At 49.4% G+C, this 20,166-nt stretch overlaps 1 protein-coding gene across 5 annotated transcripts in view; it reads left to right on the top strand.

Moving 5' to 3' along the window:
* ACAP3 (ArfGAP with coiled-coil, ankyrin repeat and PH domains 3) overlaps window positions 1–20,166 on the top strand; it is an 81,948-nt gene that overhangs the window by 54,095 nt on the left and 7,687 nt on the right. The window contains exons 8-21 of one of the 5 annotated variants that reach the window (XM_083803184.1): window positions 106–201; window positions 555–629; window positions 1,099–1,110; window positions 9,390–9,502; window positions 12,218–12,269; window positions 12,708–12,808; window positions 13,219–13,330; window positions 13,675–13,883; window positions 14,806–14,875; window positions 14,986–15,080; window positions 15,653–15,867; window positions 16,579–16,683; window positions 17,128–17,229; window positions 19,967–20,059. In XM_083803184.1, coding sequence (XP_083659310.1) covers window positions 106–201; window positions 555–629; window positions 1,099–1,110; window positions 9,390–9,502; window positions 12,218–12,269; window positions 12,708–12,808; window positions 13,219–13,330; window positions 13,675–13,883; window positions 14,806–14,875; window positions 14,986–15,080; window positions 15,653–15,867; window positions 16,579–16,683; window positions 17,128–17,229; window positions 19,967–20,059 — 1,450 coding nt within the window. Of the gene's footprint in view, window positions 1–105; window positions 202–554; window positions 642–1,098; window positions 1,111–9,389; window positions 9,503–12,217; window positions 12,270–12,707; window positions 12,809–13,218; window positions 13,331–13,674; window positions 13,884–14,805; window positions 14,876–14,985; window positions 15,081–15,652; window positions 15,868–16,578; window positions 16,684–17,127; window positions 17,230–19,966; window positions 20,060–20,166 lie in introns of all 5 variants that reach the window. The other 4 variants (XM_083803185.1, XM_083803186.1, XM_083803187.1 and 1 more) reach the window with 4 other exon arrangements.

Consider the following 20,166-nt stretch of genomic DNA (forward strand, 5'->3'; position numbering starts at 1 on the left):
GTTAGAGCTGTGCCTTGAGGGGCTTTTTTAATGGAAAATAAAGGATAAAGACACTTCACGCTGTTCCAGAGCCTGTTCTGACCTTGCTTTTGTTCCTCTCTCCAGATGCTGTCCTTCATGCACGCCCAGTACACCTTCTTCCAGCAGGGCTACAGTCTTCTCCATGAACTGGACCCCTATATGAAGAAGCTTGCCACAGAGGTGAGAGACAGGGAACTGTGGCTGAATCAGTCTATTTCCTCCCCTCTGCCCTGAGAGGATGTCCTCATTCCCATTCAGCTACTGGACCTGGTAATTGGGGAGTGTGGTCAGAGCATCACGCGAAGCCGTGTGCCTGTCTGAGCTGCGCCCTGGGCTGAGCACTACGGTTAGCAGCCGACAGCTGCAGTTACTTGCAGCGCGCACCCAAACGAAGCCCAGCACAGTTTTCTCCTCTTGTGGGGACTTACATCATGGGGAGGGTTGGTGTAACGCTAGAGCAGGGAAGCAGAAATGGATTCATCAGCTTATAAATCTCCTTCCTGAATTCCTGGTGTTCTCCTCCCCACCTTTAGCTCGACCAGCTGGTGATTGATTCTGCGGTGGAGAAGAGGGAGATGGAGCATAAGCACGCGCTGATACAGCAGAGGGTGAGTCCTGCGGCTGAGTCCTGGCCAGAGTCCCTCCTAAATCTCCCAGGAGATGAATGCACGGCTGCATTCCTTCGGCACACACGGACAGGGCTTGCTGCAGGGCCCTTTCTTCATTCACAGCGAAGCTCACGCTGCACCGAAGTGATGTGGAGGGTTGTGGGAGAGCGGGGGCAGGACTCGGCACTGCTTCTGGGAGAGGAGCATGCTGCAGTGAACTTTTGTGCAAGTCTGCTCCTAACTGCTTGCTAGGTGATTCACCTGCTATAACTGGGGATAACCACCATGATCTGGCAAGCTGCTAGGATCTATTGTCAGACAAGTCTTAGCTTTCAGAAGAGAGGTAGCTTTGGCTAATGTGAGCTCTGATTTTCCAGACCATTCATCCATGCAATGATCCCAAATCCTTGTAGTAACATTAACTTTCTTATTTTCCTTCTCTTAATGGGTTGCTGACCTGTCCGTGCAGACCCTCCTGCAGGTGAGTACCACATATTTCCTTCTTCCGGCACCTTCATTTTTCAGAATTAGCACTTTGTCTCTCTGGATATTTACAAAGTCCTGCCTTTGAAACAAAAAAAAAAAAAAGAAACCTTGCAACAAGTTTAGTGCTGTAACATAAACACTAGAAATGTGATTTTTTTAAAGCCCAGTTTCAAGTGAATTTGGTTTCATTCTCATCAAAGTTGTTTTCAATCCTGTGCTGAAATAATATTTCAGTTTCCTCTATTCTCTGTGATGGTCAGTCTTCACTCAGAGCAGTGGCAGCAGTGCTTGGCTGGCATATTTTTGGCAATATTTTTGGTGCTTAGGAGCCTTTGAAGACCATGGGTCTGGTGGGAGGAAAATTGGCGGTATGGGCTTCTAACTGAGGTCAGTGGTGGACTTTCAACACATACACATTTGTAAAAATACAAAATTATGGCCCCCAGCCCACAGAGCACTGCGCAGGGGGCCGTTGTGTCCTGTGTGGGTGGGAAGGGTTTGACTTGTGGTGGATGGCTTACCAGTGTGCGATGCTTTCGGTGCTGTGCATTTGCTTTCTCCCACGTGTGCTCTCCGGTCCATTAGACAGCATCATGTAACATAACCTCTGCAGGGAGAGATGGGCTGCAGCAGCTTTTCCGTTCGAGTCTGTTTAAAAGCTGTCCCACAGGAGATGACAGCAGCAATGCCGGGGAAGCCAAGCCATCCTCGGGGAATACAAAAATGCTTGCCAAGGCGTTGATGGCTTGTTGTCATTTTCAGACCTGGAGCTTAAGCCCTACCAGGGTTTTAACTCTCAAAGATTCCTTTAGCAGTGAAATAAGAGCCAGAGAGCTAGAGCAAAGCCAAAGAATGGAGGAAGGATCAAGCTGCCTGTAGATAGCTGACAGGATGAATTAAAACCTGGCTTGTTACTGGGACGATGTATGTATAGGGCAGGTACTTGCGTGGATCGATACTTCTCAACAGGAGGAAAGCAACTGGCCATTTTTTTTCCTTCTAATGCTCTCTCAAAAATGTCATAACGCATGAAATGGAAACGTAACTGGATTTGAAAGTTAATGACAGGCATTCCCTGTGAATCGTCCTGCGCGTGTGCTCCCTGCGGTTAAGTGCTCCAAGGGAGGGGAAAACCCATCTGTGAACTCTCTGTTCCCCTGGGGACTCTGCAGGAGTGATGACTTCATTCGAGGGACTGCGGACGGTCCCTCTAGTGCCGTGCATTTCAGTTAAATCTCTTTCCACTGCGTGGCTTTGAATGGGCTAGCAGGGAACGAAGCAGGGGTCAGGCTCCAAGAGGGAGAAAGAGCAATTATTTTTCATCAAGATACGTATGCATAGAACTGTGGTTCCATGTGTGCATGGGCTTGCAAGCGAGCTGAACGCCCCCACTGCAGTTTAGGGTTTAAAGCTTCCTGCCTGGGCGTGTTTTGAGGCTGCTTTTTGGCTGCACTGGTGTCGCTCCTCACCGCGGAAAATGGCACTCTGCGTCTGCTGAGCATCTCGCCATCTCCAAAGGGAGCACAGCATGCGTCGGAATGCATGTCTGCCTGCTCAGCCCGTCCAAACCCAGGGATATCCTCTGGTCTTTGGGAAAAAATAAATTGGGATTTAGTAGCACTTAACTATAGAGGAGTGGGGGAAACATCTTTATTTAATCAAACCAGTGGCTTCCTGAACAGCCTGCCATGGTACAGCAGAATGGGAGGGAATCCAGTGTAAAAAATAGTTTGGAGTGTTCCTTGGGATCTGATGGCAGGGTCTTTCACATTGATTTATGTTAGGGTAGCTTTGTGAGGGCAGCCTTCTAAGAGCCAAGTTCCTAACAAAGTGGTCTCTTATTCTTTTAATAATTAAAAAAAAATGATAGGAGGGAAACTCAGCATCAATCTCGACTATTTTCTTTGATACCAGAATTCAGGTGCCTTTTCTTATGCCTCCCTCTCCCCCACCTTCCTGCATGGAGCATCTGCCTCCTTTTGTGTCAATTCCTAGGGCAGCTATCACTTCTAGCTGTCATTTTAACTGCTGCCCTCTCTGCCTTTCCAGCTCCGAAGCCTTAAAGAGCTCCATTTGCAGCTTCACACTGCATATCAAAATAACGCTCCCTTGTACAAAAAGGGTGCCAATGAAACTAGCGAAAGGATGAGTCTATTTTTATGGACTACAATAAATATTTGAGTTATCCTTCTGTTGTGCAAAGAGAAGAGAGGCTTAATGTGACGGGTAGGGGTGCCTCTCTCCTGTGTGTATGGGCTGCTTGTGTGAAAGGAGTGCTTTATGGAAGACATTTGTGCAAAAGGCTGCAGAGAGAGTCTTGTTGCTTCCCAAATTTCTTGTGCATTGAGATGAACTGTGTTAAACCACACACGTAATGCGTTTGTTTGCACGTGGGCTCAGTTGCTTCAGATGGATGCACAAAGGCACGTGGGCTGGTCCAGGTTGTACCACTTAGGCGAAACACTCACCACTGGAGCGCAAGCCTGGGAAGTTTTTTTCCAGTGGGAAATGGGGAAAGAAATGGTAACACTTAAACAAAACTGCCGGTGTCTGGAAGTGGAAGAACACAGGGCTGTGCAGAAGCTGCTTTGCTTTGGTCCAGAGGAGTGGAGAAAGCAATTGTGCTTCTGCTGCCTGTTTGCATGGCAAGGGAGGAAGGAGTGCCAAGGCAGAGCTCTCTGCCTCATTTAGCCCAGCTGGTAAATAACAACCCGGGGGCCATATGGCACTTCAACGCCCCGAGTTCATGGCTGCAGTGGAGCAGGGGTGGAATTGCTGGCCAAAGGGTGGCCTTTTCCCAGGAGCAGACCCTGCTGAAGGCAGATGAGCGCGTTAAGGTCAGGGGACAGTCGGTGAGCATCTCCCTGTCAAGCCTGCTCTGTGCTGCCTGGCTTCTCCCACTCCCTGCTGTGCCTCCCTGACAGCTGTATGGTAATTAGCCCTTGCTCTAAGCTGATTGACTGTGAATAGGAGGCATGGGGAGGGGGCAAGCAGGTGCTCCCCAGGGGCCAGCAAGCTTCCTTCGCCCGGTGCCCCTTGCTTTGACAGGAGCCAGCGGCAGAGCTTGCAGCCTCCCAAAAAGGAGTAGGAGGGGTAAAGGAGAAGGGGCTGAAAAAGAAATCCCTCCTTCCCTGCCAGCCCACAGTGCTTAGCAGAGATGCTACTCTAGAGAGCGAACAGAGAGAGAGAGAGGACAGAGCTGCTCCCTGCAGAACCTCCCTGGCAGCTGGCATCATGAAGATTTTCAGCAGGCTTGAATACCTCCTGGTAAGGAGACGGTTCCTACAGGGTCGGTTCTTGGGGAGAAAGTTTAGGGGGCGCTTTGCCTTGGGGGAGCAAGGACGGTGCCCATAGGACTGTGCTCGCTGATGCGACCCAAAAGCAAGCACAGCTTTATTACTGCAGGAGAGCAAACGTGTTTGGTTTTGTCTGTGGGATGGAAAAGGGCAGGGCACGGATCTCTGAGCATCATCTGCTGGCAAGCTGCAGAGCAGGGGGATCATTTGGCATTAGGGAGCTCAAGAAACAAAAGGTCTGTAAATGGGATTTTGCTGGAATGAACAAAAGCTGTGCAGAATGGGAATGCATGTGGGGGAGCCCTCCTTCAAATTCCATCTGCTTCGAAGGGTGCCTTGGGCTGTACAGTATATACACAGGGGTAAAAATAGCCAGATAGAGAGGCTTGAAATACAGTCACGCACCAGAAGAGAACAGAATGTGCGTGCACCAGGGTTTGTGTCGAAGGGGGTGTGTGCCTCCCTGGGGAATGTGAATTTTCCTCTGAATTATGTTCTGCTCAGAATCGGAGCCAAACTAGTCACGCAGCTTCTCGCTTACCTCGGGAGAAGCTCTTTTCTGTGCTCGGGTGTACATAACGGTAAATGGTGAGCATCACTGGTTACTTACCAAGTGAAGGAAAGCACTTTTGGGTAAAGCCTTTGAAGCCTTTGTCTTCTCTGAAGGCGAGCATTTATCACGTGTGCTGTCTGCTATCTTAAATGGTATTGATAGGAAATAAAGTCATGTGGAGTTCTGGTGGAAGCCGTGTTTCTCTGAATATCTTAAACTGTACTGGGATGATCCACTGGTCGTGATTGCCTAGTTTTGAGTGTTTCTGTATCACTAAAAGTCAAAACGTACAGAGAAGTGCAGTCACGATGTGCACGTTGAAGTGGTACAGTGACGTGCTAATGCTGCGGCTCCCCAGGGAGGGCCGCTGCCATAAGAAATATATTTTAAAGGACTGTAAGGGAGTCAGTGTTTCAAGGAAAGGTTCTCTCTGTTCTCAGCTAGGTGTTGTGCCCTTTGGGACAGGAACGAACCTGCGCCAGGTGGGCAGAAAAAAAGACCATCCTGCTTCAGCAGGTGCCTCTGAGGCAGGGCTCCTTGCCTGGCAAACGTCCCCCTACCAAAAATATCCGGGGGGATGAGGGGCATCTTCGCCCCCCGTGGTAAGGCTGCTCACTGAAGCTGTATTTAGTTTGGCCAGGCGTCTCTCTGCGTGAAGCGCTGGCTCCCCAGGAGCAAGTGGCAGAGCTTGGCTGGCCTCTGCGGTGCGGGCAGTCCCGTGCATGCTGCGTGCAGATGGACGGGGGAGTTTGTAACCGAGGGGGGCAGGAGATGCCCTCTAAATAGGGTTTTCTGTTTTTCTTTCCTGGATCCGTTTGTGTCTGTGCTTGTGTTGGGTTTTTCCTTTCGTTTGCTGGTTCGAGTGCCCCCCTTAATTCCTTTTTCACATCCCTACGGACGTGTCTCTTGGAATTTGTTACTTCATTGTCGCTTCGGCAGCAGTCGGTGTGCTCCCATGGAAACCATTGTGGCATCCTTTCTAAAAGAATATCAGGTCCCGGGCAGCCATGTGTGCAACCTCAGGGTGACGGGGCCGGCGAGGCCAGGCCGGTGCGATTTACTGGAAGTAGAAGACACGGGGAAGCAGATGATGGCAGAGATTCGGTTTCTTATTTTGGAAGACAAGGGATTTATTTAACCAATGTGTGATCCAACGTGTCGCTGCTGTTCCTAATTGTGTGCACAGTTGTAACCCAAGCCATTCAGACCCCAGTCCTAGGAAGCCTTTTCCATGTCGAGCGTTTTTCGTACAGCAGAGACAATGAGGTGCTAATTGCAGGCTGAATAAACGGGTCCAAACTCGTTGAGAGCAGACTTTCCTGTTCCATGTACACAGCAAAAATGGGGAGAAATTGGTAAAAGGTGGTCTATGAAAATCATGTGTTAGTGTCACATGTAGCAGGAAAGGGAAAGGGGGCACAAGAAAAAGCTTTTCCTGTGTGCCCTTACCCTGCTTGTTGGGCCTTTTAAAGTGAGGTTTGAATCCAGAAGGTTACTGTCTGTTGTGGAATGGGTGACACGTTCCTTCACCAGCAGCTCCCAGACACAGCTGCCTGGCTTGAGAGGTTGGGAAGTTTCTCCTTCCCAGTTCTACCTGGAGCCAGAGAGCCCCTGATGCTCTTATCCCATGCGAGGAGGGCTCACAGACTCGCTGATGGCGCGGCCGGCTGCGTGCTTGGCAGGAGTAGCGTCACTCAGCTGCGACTGACTTATTTCCCAGATCTAACGAGATTAAAATCTTTTTGTCGATGGACAGAACAGACTCGGGGACATCAATGGCAGGTCTGCCAGGATTCGTTGTCACAGCTGTCTGCGTCCAGCTGTGGCCACACCACCATGCATTTCATCGCCGTGGGCAGGATGATCTCAGGCAGCTTTCTGAGCTGGGATCTGTGTGCTCATGCTTAGCTCCTCTGCTAGAAATTTGCCCTCTTCCCAATGGCCGTGGTAGCAATGTTCTCTGTATGAACTACCTCCTAGGAATCTGTTGTGGAAGGACATAGTTTAAGCTCATTTTAGCGTGCTGAGACTTGGACAATTACGGTTGTGCAATTTGAGTGGCGGGCACCTTAAACCATCCTGAGTCCTGCCATGGTTTTACCTCGTGGCTATATGAGCCATTTCTGCACCTTTTGCTTTCAGTCTTTGCCTGGCTGAGAAAGCAAAACCAATACTGACTGGGGACAATTGCTGGATTTACTTTTCTCCTCCCCTTTTCCTTTAGTTTGTCCTTCACTACATAAGCTTGTAGCAAAGACCTCAGCAGAGTGCAATGGAGTGGAGCAAGCTGCCCCTGAGGATCGGCCCGGGGGATGCCCAGGGACAAGAGGCAGGCTGCTCCTTATTCCTCAGCTCTCCCTTGATTTGAGCCTACTTCACAAATCCAGCTTACGGGTCCGGCGGGCATCCTGCCCTCAGCTGCCCTGCAGTGGCTGTGTTGACCTCAGTGGAGTTGCTGAGGAATTACACCAGCAGAAACACGTGCAGAATTTGGCCTGGGGACGTTTCCTAACCAACGAGGAGGAGGGAGAGAAATAGCATCCAAGTAATGCAAGCACGAGTCAATCTTTCTAGCAACGTGCTGCTAGGTTTGGGCACCATCCAGATAGCTCTGGCTCCTACGAGCTGTGTATGTGCTTGGTGTTTTTGTGTTAATTCCTTCTAAAACTGGGTTTGGTGCAGGTCAGAGTTCTCTCACAGGTAAGGAACGCCTCCACGTGCCTTCGGCTCCTCTGCTTCAGCCCTTCGGTCTGTAGAGGGGTGTAACACAATGCAGGCTCCACGAGGTTAAACGCACACCTGGCTTGACTCCGCTGACTTTCAGTGGATTTACTCTGACGCATGAGGCCCATCTGTTCCTCCTGCTCTCATCAGCAAACATCCTCCTTACACCACGCAGCACCGTTACATAAGGGCAGCTGAAATCACGGGGTTGTGTTTAGACCCTTGCCCCTGGTTTTACCCCTTCCACCAGGTGTCATTTCTAAGAAGCCCTTGGCATGGCTTTTGTGCTGTGTGTTTCCCGACGAAGCCCTTATTTTGGGGTATTTGCATGATTTATCGTAGACCCGTGCAGATTCTCACCAAATTTATAAAGTCTCACTTTGGAGCAGCTCTATGGAAATCACGCACTCAAATGGCCACAGGTTAGAGGAAAATTTCCTCTAGCCTTTGTTTGCAATACGAACATGAAAGGCGTCTGTGGAAGAGACCCCCCGTGGGAATCGCCCCCTTACAGCACGAAAATTTGGGGCAGGGCAGGCTCATTTAATTGGGTGCCTTCCAGCCGCGTTCCCGGTGCTAATTGGGCATCATGCTGTCTTTCCGAGGAATGACTCAGACCTGTCCCATTACATCCCCTCCTTCTGTATCAGTGTTATTCTTCTGATGACACCTCCCGGGCGAGCTGGCATCTCCGAACGTGAAAATAACTCATCCTAATGAGGGTGAAGTGCGCGTTGCCAAGCGACACAGCATCGCCAGGGTCTTCATCTGCGGAGCTCGAAGGCACTTAGGTTAATGGGGCTGCTCTTCGCTGTGCTGTTGGGTCTTGGAACCGAGCGGCACAGGGAAAAATATTTGCACTCGAGAGAAAGGGAAGGGTGGGTGGAATGCGTCAGTAGAGGGAAATCGGTGGGTGAAGAGAAACGCGCCTTCGCTCCCCAGGTTAGGGGAAAGTCAGGTTTCATGACCTGGTTTCTCTGGGGAAGGAGGCAGCTTGCTGCCCAGGGAGAGTAATCCCGTGTTCTGCGGGAGCAGCTGCTGTGCTCTCCGCTCCGTGTCTTGCTCGCCAGCTGTCAGAGTCCGTGAGGGCTGTGGTGGATCAGTGCCAGCCCTGACAAATCGGCTCTGGCTGGTAGCATACCGGAGAGAATCGTGTGAGTGCAGGTTGGAGATGGCATATGATGATAGCTAATGAAAACGGAATCGATCAGTCTTTCTTACCCTCTGGAAACCATCGTGCTGGCTTGCCTTGTGCGAGAAGGTTGGGTTTGCTCTGTTCCTGGCCCCCTGCAGAGCAGAGGTAAGGCAGCAGCACTGCGGAGTTGCGTGGCCAGGTGAAAAGCACCTCCATCACCTTACTTCCCATTGCAGGCTGCCCCGATCGTTGGGGACTTTTAATCCTCCCAATTGTAAGCTACCTGCCTTTCTACGTGCCAGCTACCAGGGTGGGAAACACAGCAGGCATACTGCATTCTCCAAGCAATAGGGACGGATAAGCTTAGTGCAATGAGGACAATTCCTGACTGCTATTCAAGGCTGCAGCCCACTAAGGCAAAGGGATGTGCTGTGAGAGACAGCCCTGCCTGAACGTCAGGATCTTGCCATAGGTGCTTTCTTCCTCTTTATGCTTTTATTAGGCTTGTCTCCATCTTGGTCCTGCAGGGCGTAGCCACGTTAGAGTCTGTCTCTTTCTATTTGCAGGACTTCTCCTACGATGACTCAAAGGTGGAGTTTAACGTCGACGCCCCAAATGGAGTGGTAATGGAAGGCTACCTCTTCAAGAGAGCTAGCAATGCGTTCAAAACATGGAATCGGTGAGTAATAACTCATAGCCCATCTGATACCTGGGCCAAGACTCTGAAGACAGCTAATACCATAGGAAAGCTAAATTCGTAACAATTCAGAGAAATATCTAACAGCAGGACGTTTCCGGTTTTCAAGAGCCACAAGTATCAAATCTGTCAGTTGTGGGAGGGGGAGGTACGTGAGAGTGCGAACATCAGCTGCGCTGCTGGGAGCTGAGGTGGCTTTTTGTGCACTGACCCTGCTCTTAATTGCTTATAAATATTTCATTTGATAGATCACCGGGAATGCCAGTCTCATATGGCTCCTTCGGTAGTTAGGAGTCTCTACAGCTGCCAGAGACCTTGGGAAAGTGGAAGCAAAGGGTTCATGTTCTTGCCTTGTTCGATATTTGTGTGTTTAGTGTCCCTTGAGAGCGTCATTGGGTTTCATGTTTGGTTGTGCAACAGGATTTAAACCCTTCCAGTGAGTTTCTAATGCAAGAAATCAATGCCTTTTTGGCCCACATTTCCTCCTCTCACTTAACAGAGAAATGATATAATATTATGAGATCCTGTACTTGGCTGTGGGATACACTCAGAGTATATGCCACAGCAGGCTTGAAATATGCTCTCATTAGGCTTTGGAATAAATAAACACTGAGTGATTCAGTGAACAGTCTGCGGGGTGCACACAAACTGCCTGTGTTTGCACAGAGAAAAGATCTGAAATTACTGGAGATCTCAGAGTCAGCTAGATCAGTGAGTCCTCTCTGAGGCTTGCCCTAGTGCTAAGGAGAGTCCAGTCAAATTTAGCAGAATGGTTTTTGCCTCTCAGGCTCTTATCCCCTGACATTTCAGCGCTAAGCTTGCAGTTGGAAGATCCAGAAACTACAACAGCAGCTCTGGCCCAGTGCATCATCTGTTTGATTTCAGTGCTTACCTGGAAGGCATTGCGGATGAAATCTTAGCAGCCTTTTAGGATTTCCCTGTTTGCTGTTTCATAAGCAGACTACAGCCTCTGTCCCTAGACATGCATGGTTGCTTTCATGGCACGCCACGTGTCTGTGCAGAGGAGAAGGTCATTCCGGAGTGTGTCAGGTTCATGTCACGACCTGTACATCGAGAGCTTGGTTCTTGTGAAAGAGAAAAACGGTTCCAGCAGCTCTCTTCTCCACCTGGCTGTGAATTCAAGGGGCACACCATCGGGCATTTACCCTGGAGGGAACGTGATCCTCAGAGGCTTCCAAATTTTCCTGATGTCTGAAGTAAAGCTGGTGTCAAGGGCTCCAGGTTTTCCCAGGCCGCCAAATCCGAGCTATCCTCCCCCATATCCTCCTACATCCTAGTGATACACAGCCTGCATCCTCCCCACGGCCTCCTCCGTCCCACCCACTCTTAGCCACATCTTCTGGCGTCTCAGCAACTCACAGCTCCTGGCGCTTACTCATCGCCCTCCTGCTGTCACTCCACCACTTACCGGTGCTGCCTCCCCCTCGTGAGCAGGGGGCAGGCAGAAAACAACAAAATCCACAGTTCAGCTGAGGTTAGGAGGCAGCACCAGGCAGCAACGTGTGCCCGGGGGTGGCAGAACAGGAGCAGGATCAGAACCACGAGAAGCTTTCCCCTCTGCTTTGTGTGACAGCAGCATTGCTCCTGGAGCAATCGTTACAGATCGTTACTGTCACAGCAGCTCAGAGATGCAGAACCACATGAGCTCATCAAACGGGGCTCCCACGTAGGTGGGATGGCCTCCAGTTACCTGTATTTTCCCATTTCTCCGCAGACATGTCAAGTCCTTTATTGCTGTTGCCTTTTATCTCCCTCTTTAATGTTTCAGCAGTGACGAAAGAAAGAGAATCCTGTCTCATCTCATTTTCCTAGGGAACCCAGTTCCTTTGCAAAACGGGCATGATACAGGCTCAAATGACAGCCTGCTGCAAGCTCTTTGACTCTTTGTACTCAGATGTTCCTTCCTGAGGTCTGGTGGTGGTGGCCATAGTTTTCATTGTCCTCTGGGATGATGATCAGGTTGCTAAACCTTAGGCTGTATTTTGGGGTGAGGAAATGGCTTGGGGGGGGGGGGTTGGATTTAGCACTGGAGATTAAGACATCAGGGACTTACCCCTGATATCAGCATCACATGGACCTTCTCTCACTTATATTTTAGTGGAAAGCTGGCCCTAAGGAGGCAGACTCCCTCCCAACACACGTGTCCTTACTCTAGCCAGAGCAAACAGGAGCTTTGGCATTCAGTTTGGCCTCCTGTAGTCTGTTGTGGCTACTGAGAACTCAGCCTGGTGGACAGCGTATTCTGTATAAACAGCAAGGTGTGCAGCCTTTTCAATAAACACCGGGTATGCCAGGTCCATCCAGCCCCAGCAGCGGAACGTGTCCAACAGGCACAGCATTTACTGCCTGCACCAGGGCCACTGTGCACACACAGACTTCTTGCCCCAGTCATCTTAGGCAGCAGTATGGACTGCCCTATTCCTTCCCTTCCTTCCTCCTTCACATACACTGCCATATCTAGGGCACAGCATCTCGATGCCAGGAGTCATTCCCTAAGGCTGTAGATCCTTTGTTTATTCCCTGAGGGAAGGCGCTGGAGAAGCAAGAGTTTATGACGTTAGTTTTCAGCTTCTTTGAATAAATTAGACTCAAATGCAGAGATCTTGTTCTGCCGCAGAACAAACCACCTGTCTAGAGCTCTGCCGTTCATTCGCTGTGTTGTCTGTCTTCCTTCAGGAGGTGGTTCTCCATCCAAAACAGCCAGCTGGTGTACCAGAAAAAGCTAAAGGTCAGTGAGGCTTTCCCAGGTGACCCTGCTAGATTGGTCACCTTGTGTCCTGCTTCGCTGGGGACTTCTACACCGTGGTGGGGAGGGTGGGGTTGGCTTGGAGGGACCGCAAGCCCATTCAGGCACTATTACGCTCCAGAGTTAGACGGTGCTGAGAACTAAGTGGCAGCAGGTGGTGTTTGCAGCGGTCTAAATATCCCTGATCAGCGGAGGAAGGTGATGTCCCCAGTCAGCTGGCCTCTGCGTGCACTTGTTGTCCCAATCTTTGGTGCTGTGCAGCCCCTTCCTATTGCCCAGGAGTTTTCCCTTGGTGGGCTGGCTTGTTTTTTTCTGGACCCAGCATATGGTAACCAGAAGGGTTTGGGGAGGAGCTTTCTGAAAAGCCCAGTTCTGACAGATTCAGGGAGCTGACAAAGCCGCCTGTTCTCACCCTTTCAGGATGTCCTCACAGTAGTGGTGGAAGACCTGCGGCTCTGTACTGTCAAGCCGTGTGAAGACATAGAGAGGAGGTTTTGCTTTGAGGTCGTCTCACCTACCAAGTAAGTTTGGTGGATTCCCTAAGTCACCCTTATGGCAGCTGGGGTGTGCGTGGAACTGCAAGAGATTCGCTTTGAGCAGGTGCTGCCCTGCGTTATTCAGTGTTGGCTGGGATGCTCCAGAGTCCTCATGAAGCTTATCAGATACCAGCATAAGCCAGATGTAGGGCACACAGGCCTAATGTATATATACACTGTGAAACTGGCAATGCTCAGCTTTCCAAAACTGCCTGGAGATTTTGAAGTGGGAGCAACTCTGACAGTGCGAGCTTGTAGGATTAATTTTTGCCACTGTGTCTGCCAAACCAAGGTGCTTGCCCCCATTGGAAAGGTTATGCTGTGGGTGAAGCAGGACAGTTTTGACCAAAACACACGCTCTTTTTGTTCTTCCAACTCTTTTCTTTCTCTTGCAGGAGCTGCATGTTGCAGGCTGACTCGGAGAAGCTGCGTCAGGCCTGGATTCAGGCTGTTCAAGCCAGCATTGCTTCTGCATACCGGGAGAGTCCTGACAGCTACTACATTGAAGTGAGTGAGGCGTCAAGGAAGGTCCCTACTGGTGTGTCAGGGCCATAGCAGCAGGCTTTTGGGCTGTGACAGGTCCAGTGTGGGTGAGCGAACGTTTGGACCAAGGCAGCAAGCTGCTGGCTGTCCTAACTGAAAGGCGACATGATAACGAGCCACATTCCCAGAGCAGGGATGGAGTGAAGCACTGTCTTGTAGCAATAAGAGATTAATGAGGCTTTATCCTTTCGTTTCCTGGACAAGCACTAGCTCATTTCCCTTCAGATAATGCGTCCTCTCAACGCCTCTGCAATGGAAAGCTCTGATTCCTTCCTTGCAGATCCTAGACCCCTTTTTGTTCCCTGCAGAGACTGGACCGGACTGCTTCCCCATCAACCAGCAGCATTGATTCCGCTACCGACTCGCGGGAGCGCAACGTGAAAGGGGAGACCATCTTGCAGAGGGTGCAGAGCATCCCTGGGAATGACCAGTGCTGTGACTGTGGTCAGCCAGATCCCCGCTGGGCCAGCATCAACCTGGGCATCCTGCTGTGCATCGAGTGCTCTGGTATCCACAGGTACCGTGCACGTGTGTGCTCTGTGCTGCCAGCCAGGGCCGTAGATTGCAAGCTCCTAGAAAAAAGGTGGAGCATGGGTTGCAACTGAATAATGTTGGTACAGATGGATTCAAAGATAGTTGCTTGCTGCAGTACTTGTGTGCAGGTACATCTCTGTGTGTATCCAAGCTCTGTGCTTCCCACACAGCTGCTGTAGTTGAGGTTGGCAGCCCACGTAGCAAAAGTGCAGAGTCTAGCTCAAAGTACACCAGGAAACAGCCTGAATAATTTGGCTGTAGTGATATTTAGCACTTGTTTGCAAAACACTTCACAGACTTCAGCTAATTAAGTTCACACAGCTTTAGAAGGCAGAAAAAGGATTAATTTACACAGTCCAGTTTTAGCACTTGTGAAAAAATGAGCTGTTGAAACAGGAAGCCTGGCTGTTTTTTCCTGCTGTACTGGATTTATGTTATAGAGCTGAGAAATTAACTGCCGCTCTCTCTCATTCTTCACTTTCCATACGTGGCAATTCAACCTGTTTCCTGAGCGTAAAATGACAGATAGCTGCACCCGTGAGCGCACACATCCCCGAGCAATGCCTCTGCCAGCAAACTGACCTGCAGTACCTTGGCTCCTATCAGTAGCTCACACTAGTGAGCCATCAGACACACTGGTAGTGTGCACCTCAAGTAGGGAAACCCTTCTCATTAGGGATATAAAGACAAGGAGAGTGAAATAGAATGATTCAGAGATAAACGGAACAGAAGAATAGCTTTTAATGTGAATAATGTTGTGGCAGGGGATTTTTATATCAAGCTTTTGTGTTATAGTTATGTCTGTGTAGATGAATGCATAGGAATTGGATTGATTTTGCTCATCTTATGATACATAATCTGTTTTGAGGAATGTAACCATTTTGGTTTTCTTTTTGGATAAACAGGAGTCTGGGCGTTCATTGCTCCAAAGTCCGATCTCTCACGCTGGACTCCTGGGAGCCAGAGTTACTGAAAGTGAGTGTTGGCTTTTAACACCAAGAGTTGGACAAATGGTGGGCGTGGAGGGACTCTTGGTGGCAGAACTCCTCACCAGAAGATTTCATTCCCTCCCTGTTGTATTGCAGCTGATGTGTGAGCTGGGGAACAGCACCATGAATCAGATTTACGAGGCGCAGTGTGAAGAGTTGGGACTTAAGAAACCGACAGCAGGGAGCTCCAGGTGAGTCTGAGCGCATGCCCTGGTCCTTACAGCCCCGTGGGAAGGTATCCACCTACACCGACCCCTCAGCTCTGCCCTGAGCTCTCTGGAAAGCCAGACTGAGTGGGGCTGACATTCAGTGAGGGCCCAAACTCCCTTCCTCCTGGTGCAGATGGCTTGGGCAAGGCTGGACACCTCAGCCTGTTCCCTCTGCAGCTGGCCTGAGCTTGACTCTCAGAAAGGTCAGTGTGGTGTTACCAGCCAGCAGCCTGCCGAAACATCCTTCGACCAGGGTTTGCTGGGTGTACACCTGCTGAGACCTTACAAATACACGTAACTGAAGCACGTGGCGTGGGCTGGGGCTGAACATCCCTTTCCACTCAGCCACATGCTGCGTTCCGCAGTTATGCTGTGAAAATTTTGAAATATTTTTAGATTTTAGAAGACTTGCCTGCTTCATCCAGGCCTCGCTGGCTTTTAGGACTCAAATCCAGGTTGAGAAAATGACCCATAGCAGCCTTATCCCCTTGTGGCTGTTTGCTTTAGGTGAATCTTGTGACCCTGTGCACAGCTTTATGCTGTTCTTCTCTTAGGCAGGACAAGGAAGCCTGGATCAAGGTGAAGTATGTGGAGAAGAAATTCCTGAAGAAGCTGCCAAATGGGGAGGCTCTGGCAGAGAACGAGCGGAAACCTCGACGCTGGTGTGTGAAGAAGTGCCAGAGGCACAACAGCGCCACGAAAGCACCCACAGCTCGTAGGAAGTACCGCCACGAAGCAGGCAACGCATCGCCAGCCATGCTGTCGTCAGGTGGGAACTTCCCTGCCCCAGACAGAGCTGTGTTGGCCTGTTCACCACCCTGTGTAGGTATGGGCACTGCTGCCATAACACATGGCCCTGCACCTCTGGGGTCTGCAGCCTGCCGGAGGTATAAGCAAAATGCTGTTGCACAAACCTTGATGCAGATCTTCAGAGCCATTTCCTAACACTTTCCACGTGTTTGAGGAGGTTCTTCTGGCTAACAGAAGAGATCTTTCAAGGCCAGGTTGGATGGGGCTTTGGGCAACCTGAACTGATGGAAGGTACCCTGCCCATGGCAGGGGGATTGAAAATAGATGATTTTTAAGGTCCTTTCCAAAAACAAGCCATGCTATGGTTCTATGATCTTTTATATCTGGGTGATCTAGCAACTTCTAAGCTGTCTTTGCCTTCCTTTGTATTCCAACTTCCTGCTTTTTAACAAAAGAAAAAAGCAAATCCTTTTAATTTTGCCTTCCTGGTCTGTAATGGAGGCCACGTTTATGAAGGCTTCTGGCTGCTCAGAAAGCTCTGGTATGACTTGGTCTGCAGTGTTACCACCAGCTATGGTGGTTGTGTTTTGATGGTGTATGTGAGCATGGTTATGGCACTGAAAAATTCTGGGGTATGCAAGTTCAGTCCGTGTAAATACAGCTGTGGAACTCTGCATTTGTTCATCTGCATGTTATTAACTATGCACTTCAAAATCGCTCCGTAAAACAGCAGCCACGCTGGAGAGGAAGTTCCGTCGAGATTCCCTCTTCTGCCCTGATGAACTGGACTCTCTCTTCTCCTACTTCGACACTGGTGCTGGCTCTGGCCCACGCAGTAAGTACAAAGAAAGAAAAAGTGTCCCTGCTTCTGGCACACCTTACCTCCCAGCTGTTCTAGGGCGTGTGCATTGCACCAGACTTGAGGCAAGGTATCGGCCTCACTGGAGAGGCAGACGGCTGACCAAATCACACACATTGGGTAAATGTCTCAGAAGAGCGATGGGGAGTTACTTGCACCAACTCCAACCCATCACTCTTTTTATTGCACTCGTTATTTTAATATCCTGTCAGTCAGTCCCTGGTGTTTGCATTCTGGTGGATGGGATTTTTTTCCCCACATCTTTTACTCCCAGACTGTGCATTCCATCGTCTTTTTCTGGTTTGAGTTTCGGCTTTTACTTTTTTTTTTCCTTTTTTTTAGCAAGCGTTACTGCGGACAATTTTTCTTTTTGTGTTTGTGACGATGAACTCCCCTCATATTCCGTCCACCTTCCTCTAGGTGCCAGCCACATCTCTATGCAGCATCCGCTAACAGGTGGCCCATGGAGTGGCAGTGGCATTGGTCCCGGTGGGAGCGGTACGCCGTTCCTCCTGGACGGAGGTAAGGTGACGCTCTGGCAGCTAGCAGCAAAAGAGACGCCCAAATTTTACTTGTTCCAAACCAAACATCAGAGGCAGTTATGTATTTTCTTGCAGCCAAACAACTGGAGCACGTAAATGATGTGGGGAAGGCAGGCTGGCAGGCGTTTGAAAGGCTAAAAAGCATCGTGAGGTTTCCTGCAGTCAAGTTGCTGCATCTGAAAGGAACAGCTCTCTTGGATGAGATGAAGGATCCAAGCCTGCACATGTGGGCAGCACATGGCAAATAGGATTTAAGAGGTGTTTACCTCAAATGCCCTGCATTTATCACAGACCAAGAGCATGGCTTGTTGTTATACTCAGATGAGGGATAGTAACTTTTTAAAACAACTCAGCCACTTACGTTATTCAGAAGCTCATACGATAGTTTAAGGTCCTGTGTCAGCCCAGCAGAAAATCGCAGCCTTTTGTGCAAGTGAATTTTACCTCTTGAAGTCGATGAAACAGGTGCTTTAGTGCCTGTCTGAATCAGCGCCTTAAAGGCTGTCCCAGTTTCAAGGAATTCAGCATTATTAGTCAAGCAGAAACAATAGTTTGAATGTAGAACTGCAGAGTTCAGCAGCCTTATCTGGGTCCTGTGGAAGAAAATCGGAGCTTTATCACTGATTCAGTGGGAGCAGAACTGGCAATTTGACATATCAACATTCATGTGCTATGAGCCAGATCCTCCCTTCTTGCTTTGTAAATCTAGTGTAGTGCCCTGTAACTCATTGGAGTCGCTCTTCACTCGTGCTGGTATAATGGAAAGCATGGGTCTCACCAAAGATTGTTTGCTATCTACAAAAAGAAAGCAATAATTTTCCCAAGAGCAAATCCAAAAAAGACAGGCATGATATGTGCTGCTTTAAGCCTTTCCTGAGAGCTGCATTCACCAAGTCAAGAAGTTCCCAAGTCCAATCCGTACACCTAATCTGGTGATTATTCACTGCTTGTAAAAGCTGTTTCAAAACTGGACAGTCTCCAAAAATTCCTTAGTGAATGAATCTGAATTACAGAAGGCATAAGTCCAGAAAAATCCATCAAATTCATGTGACAGGAGTTTCTTTGCCGCTTGATCCGTGGCCAAGGGACTCTGTCTTGAGTCTGGTCTCTAGTTTCTTGTGTAGTTCTGCCAAGCAGCTTTGTACAGATCAGTGATGTTGAAAGCTTTTGCCCAGTAATTAACTGGGACAGGAACATGTGTTTGTCCATGGCATGAGCAAATATACTTGCAGGGTAAAGGCTGTCCGCTCGTCTGCATCCAAGCCTGGCTCTGGATGATGCTATTGCCATTAGTTTTATGAACGTTTTTTTTTAATGTCAGAAGAGAATTTGGGCTCCTTTTTGGAGGTGATTAGGACGCCTCGTGTACCCTGAGTGTGAGTGCATGATGAGATAATCAACGGTGGATTGACAGTAATTAACACACCACTCCAAACACTTGTTCGTTCTTTTAAACAAGTAGGAGATCAGAAGGCACAGCTTCCTGAGGCATGCTAAGGAAATTACTCATTGCTCTATGCAAAACATAGCAGTTACTTTGAAAAACAGCCTATAGTTAATTGTCAATCAGTGTAATAATGACACCACACAAAGAGCACTAACAAAATATTGGAGGTTGCAGATTCAGCCACCAGCCTGTTCTTGTGTGGGGGTGGATACCCAGAAGGTGGAAGTGTAGATCTGATTACAAAAGTGGATCTACACTAATGCATTGTATAAGAATCTGGCCCCAAACGTTTGTTATGAATTGACTGAGATTATTTTTCCTTCAGTGTTTTTTTCCACCAGTTTTTACCAAAAATGGCATACTTCTGAAAGGATTTTGCTTAAAGGTAGGAGCAGTGACTGGCAGCAGGATGTAGAGCCCAGCCAGTGTTCCCAAGGGACAGGGCATCCCTCACGATGAAGGTGATGTCCCAAAGCCTTCTGCAGGGGCACTGCCAACACTGCTTTTTCCTTCCCTTCTGTCATTTTCTGGATTGCTGTGGATCCAAATTGTAGAAGGTACAAAGTTGCTCAGCCGCTGACACAGTGTGTCCTTGCACAAGTTGTCTCCTGTCTTCTGACTCCACTTACATGTAATCAGCTGCCCTGTAACGTTCACCAGGGAAGGTGGGAAGCACCATAGGGTGGAGAAAGGGTGAATAAGTGAATGGATGCTTTAAGAGTTTGGCTTGAAATAAACATTGTTGATATTATTTGGCCCATTCGTGGTCAATAATCTACTACAAGGGCAATGCATTTTGCAAATGCCCCGGTGACAACTGAAAAACTTTGGAGAAAGCTCAGATGAGAGTGGAAATTAAGATTCTTAGTGGTAAAAGCAGAGGGGTGTCTCTATTTGCTAACGACACTGCGTAACCTGCTGCAAAGCTGTCTCTGCTGCTGCTCTGCTCCAGTCTACGTCACGGCGACCCTCATGGATTGCAGCAAGTGCTGTCCTCAGCAGCCCAAAGTGCCATGGCAATGTTGGAGTATCCCTGCATGAAGGGCAGCGTGGGGACACGGACACCATAAGGCTTTGCAGTTTTTCCTTGGGCAGTTTTACTGAGTGGGGCTAAGTGGGGTAGCAGTCCCCTCTCCCTTGCCAGCAGCGCCCGGTGCAATGTGTGTGTGACGTTCTGCGCAGCCCTTTTCCCCCGTGGTCTCAGCTGTGCCTGGTACCGGAGTGCCTGGGTATTAAAATGGCCTTGGTTTGTCTTCTGTTGGCCCTGCAGGTCTGAGCAGTGACAGCGGGCTTGGGGGAAGCACGGACGGCAGCACGGATATCCTGGTGTTTGGCTCCGTGGTGGACAGCGTGACGGAGGAAGGTGGGTGTCATGCAGAGGTTGGTGACGGAAGTGGTGTGGGGAGCAGCTAGACCTGAGGCAGGAGGGATGGCCAGGACTGTTTGGTGCCAAAAGCAACAGGAAACACA

The sequence above is a fragment of the Anser anser genome (genome assembly GCF_964211835.1).
Source record: "Anser anser genome assembly, chromosome: 17".
NCBI classification, from domain to species: Eukaryota; Metazoa; Chordata; class Aves; order Anseriformes; family Anatidae; genus Anser; species Anser anser.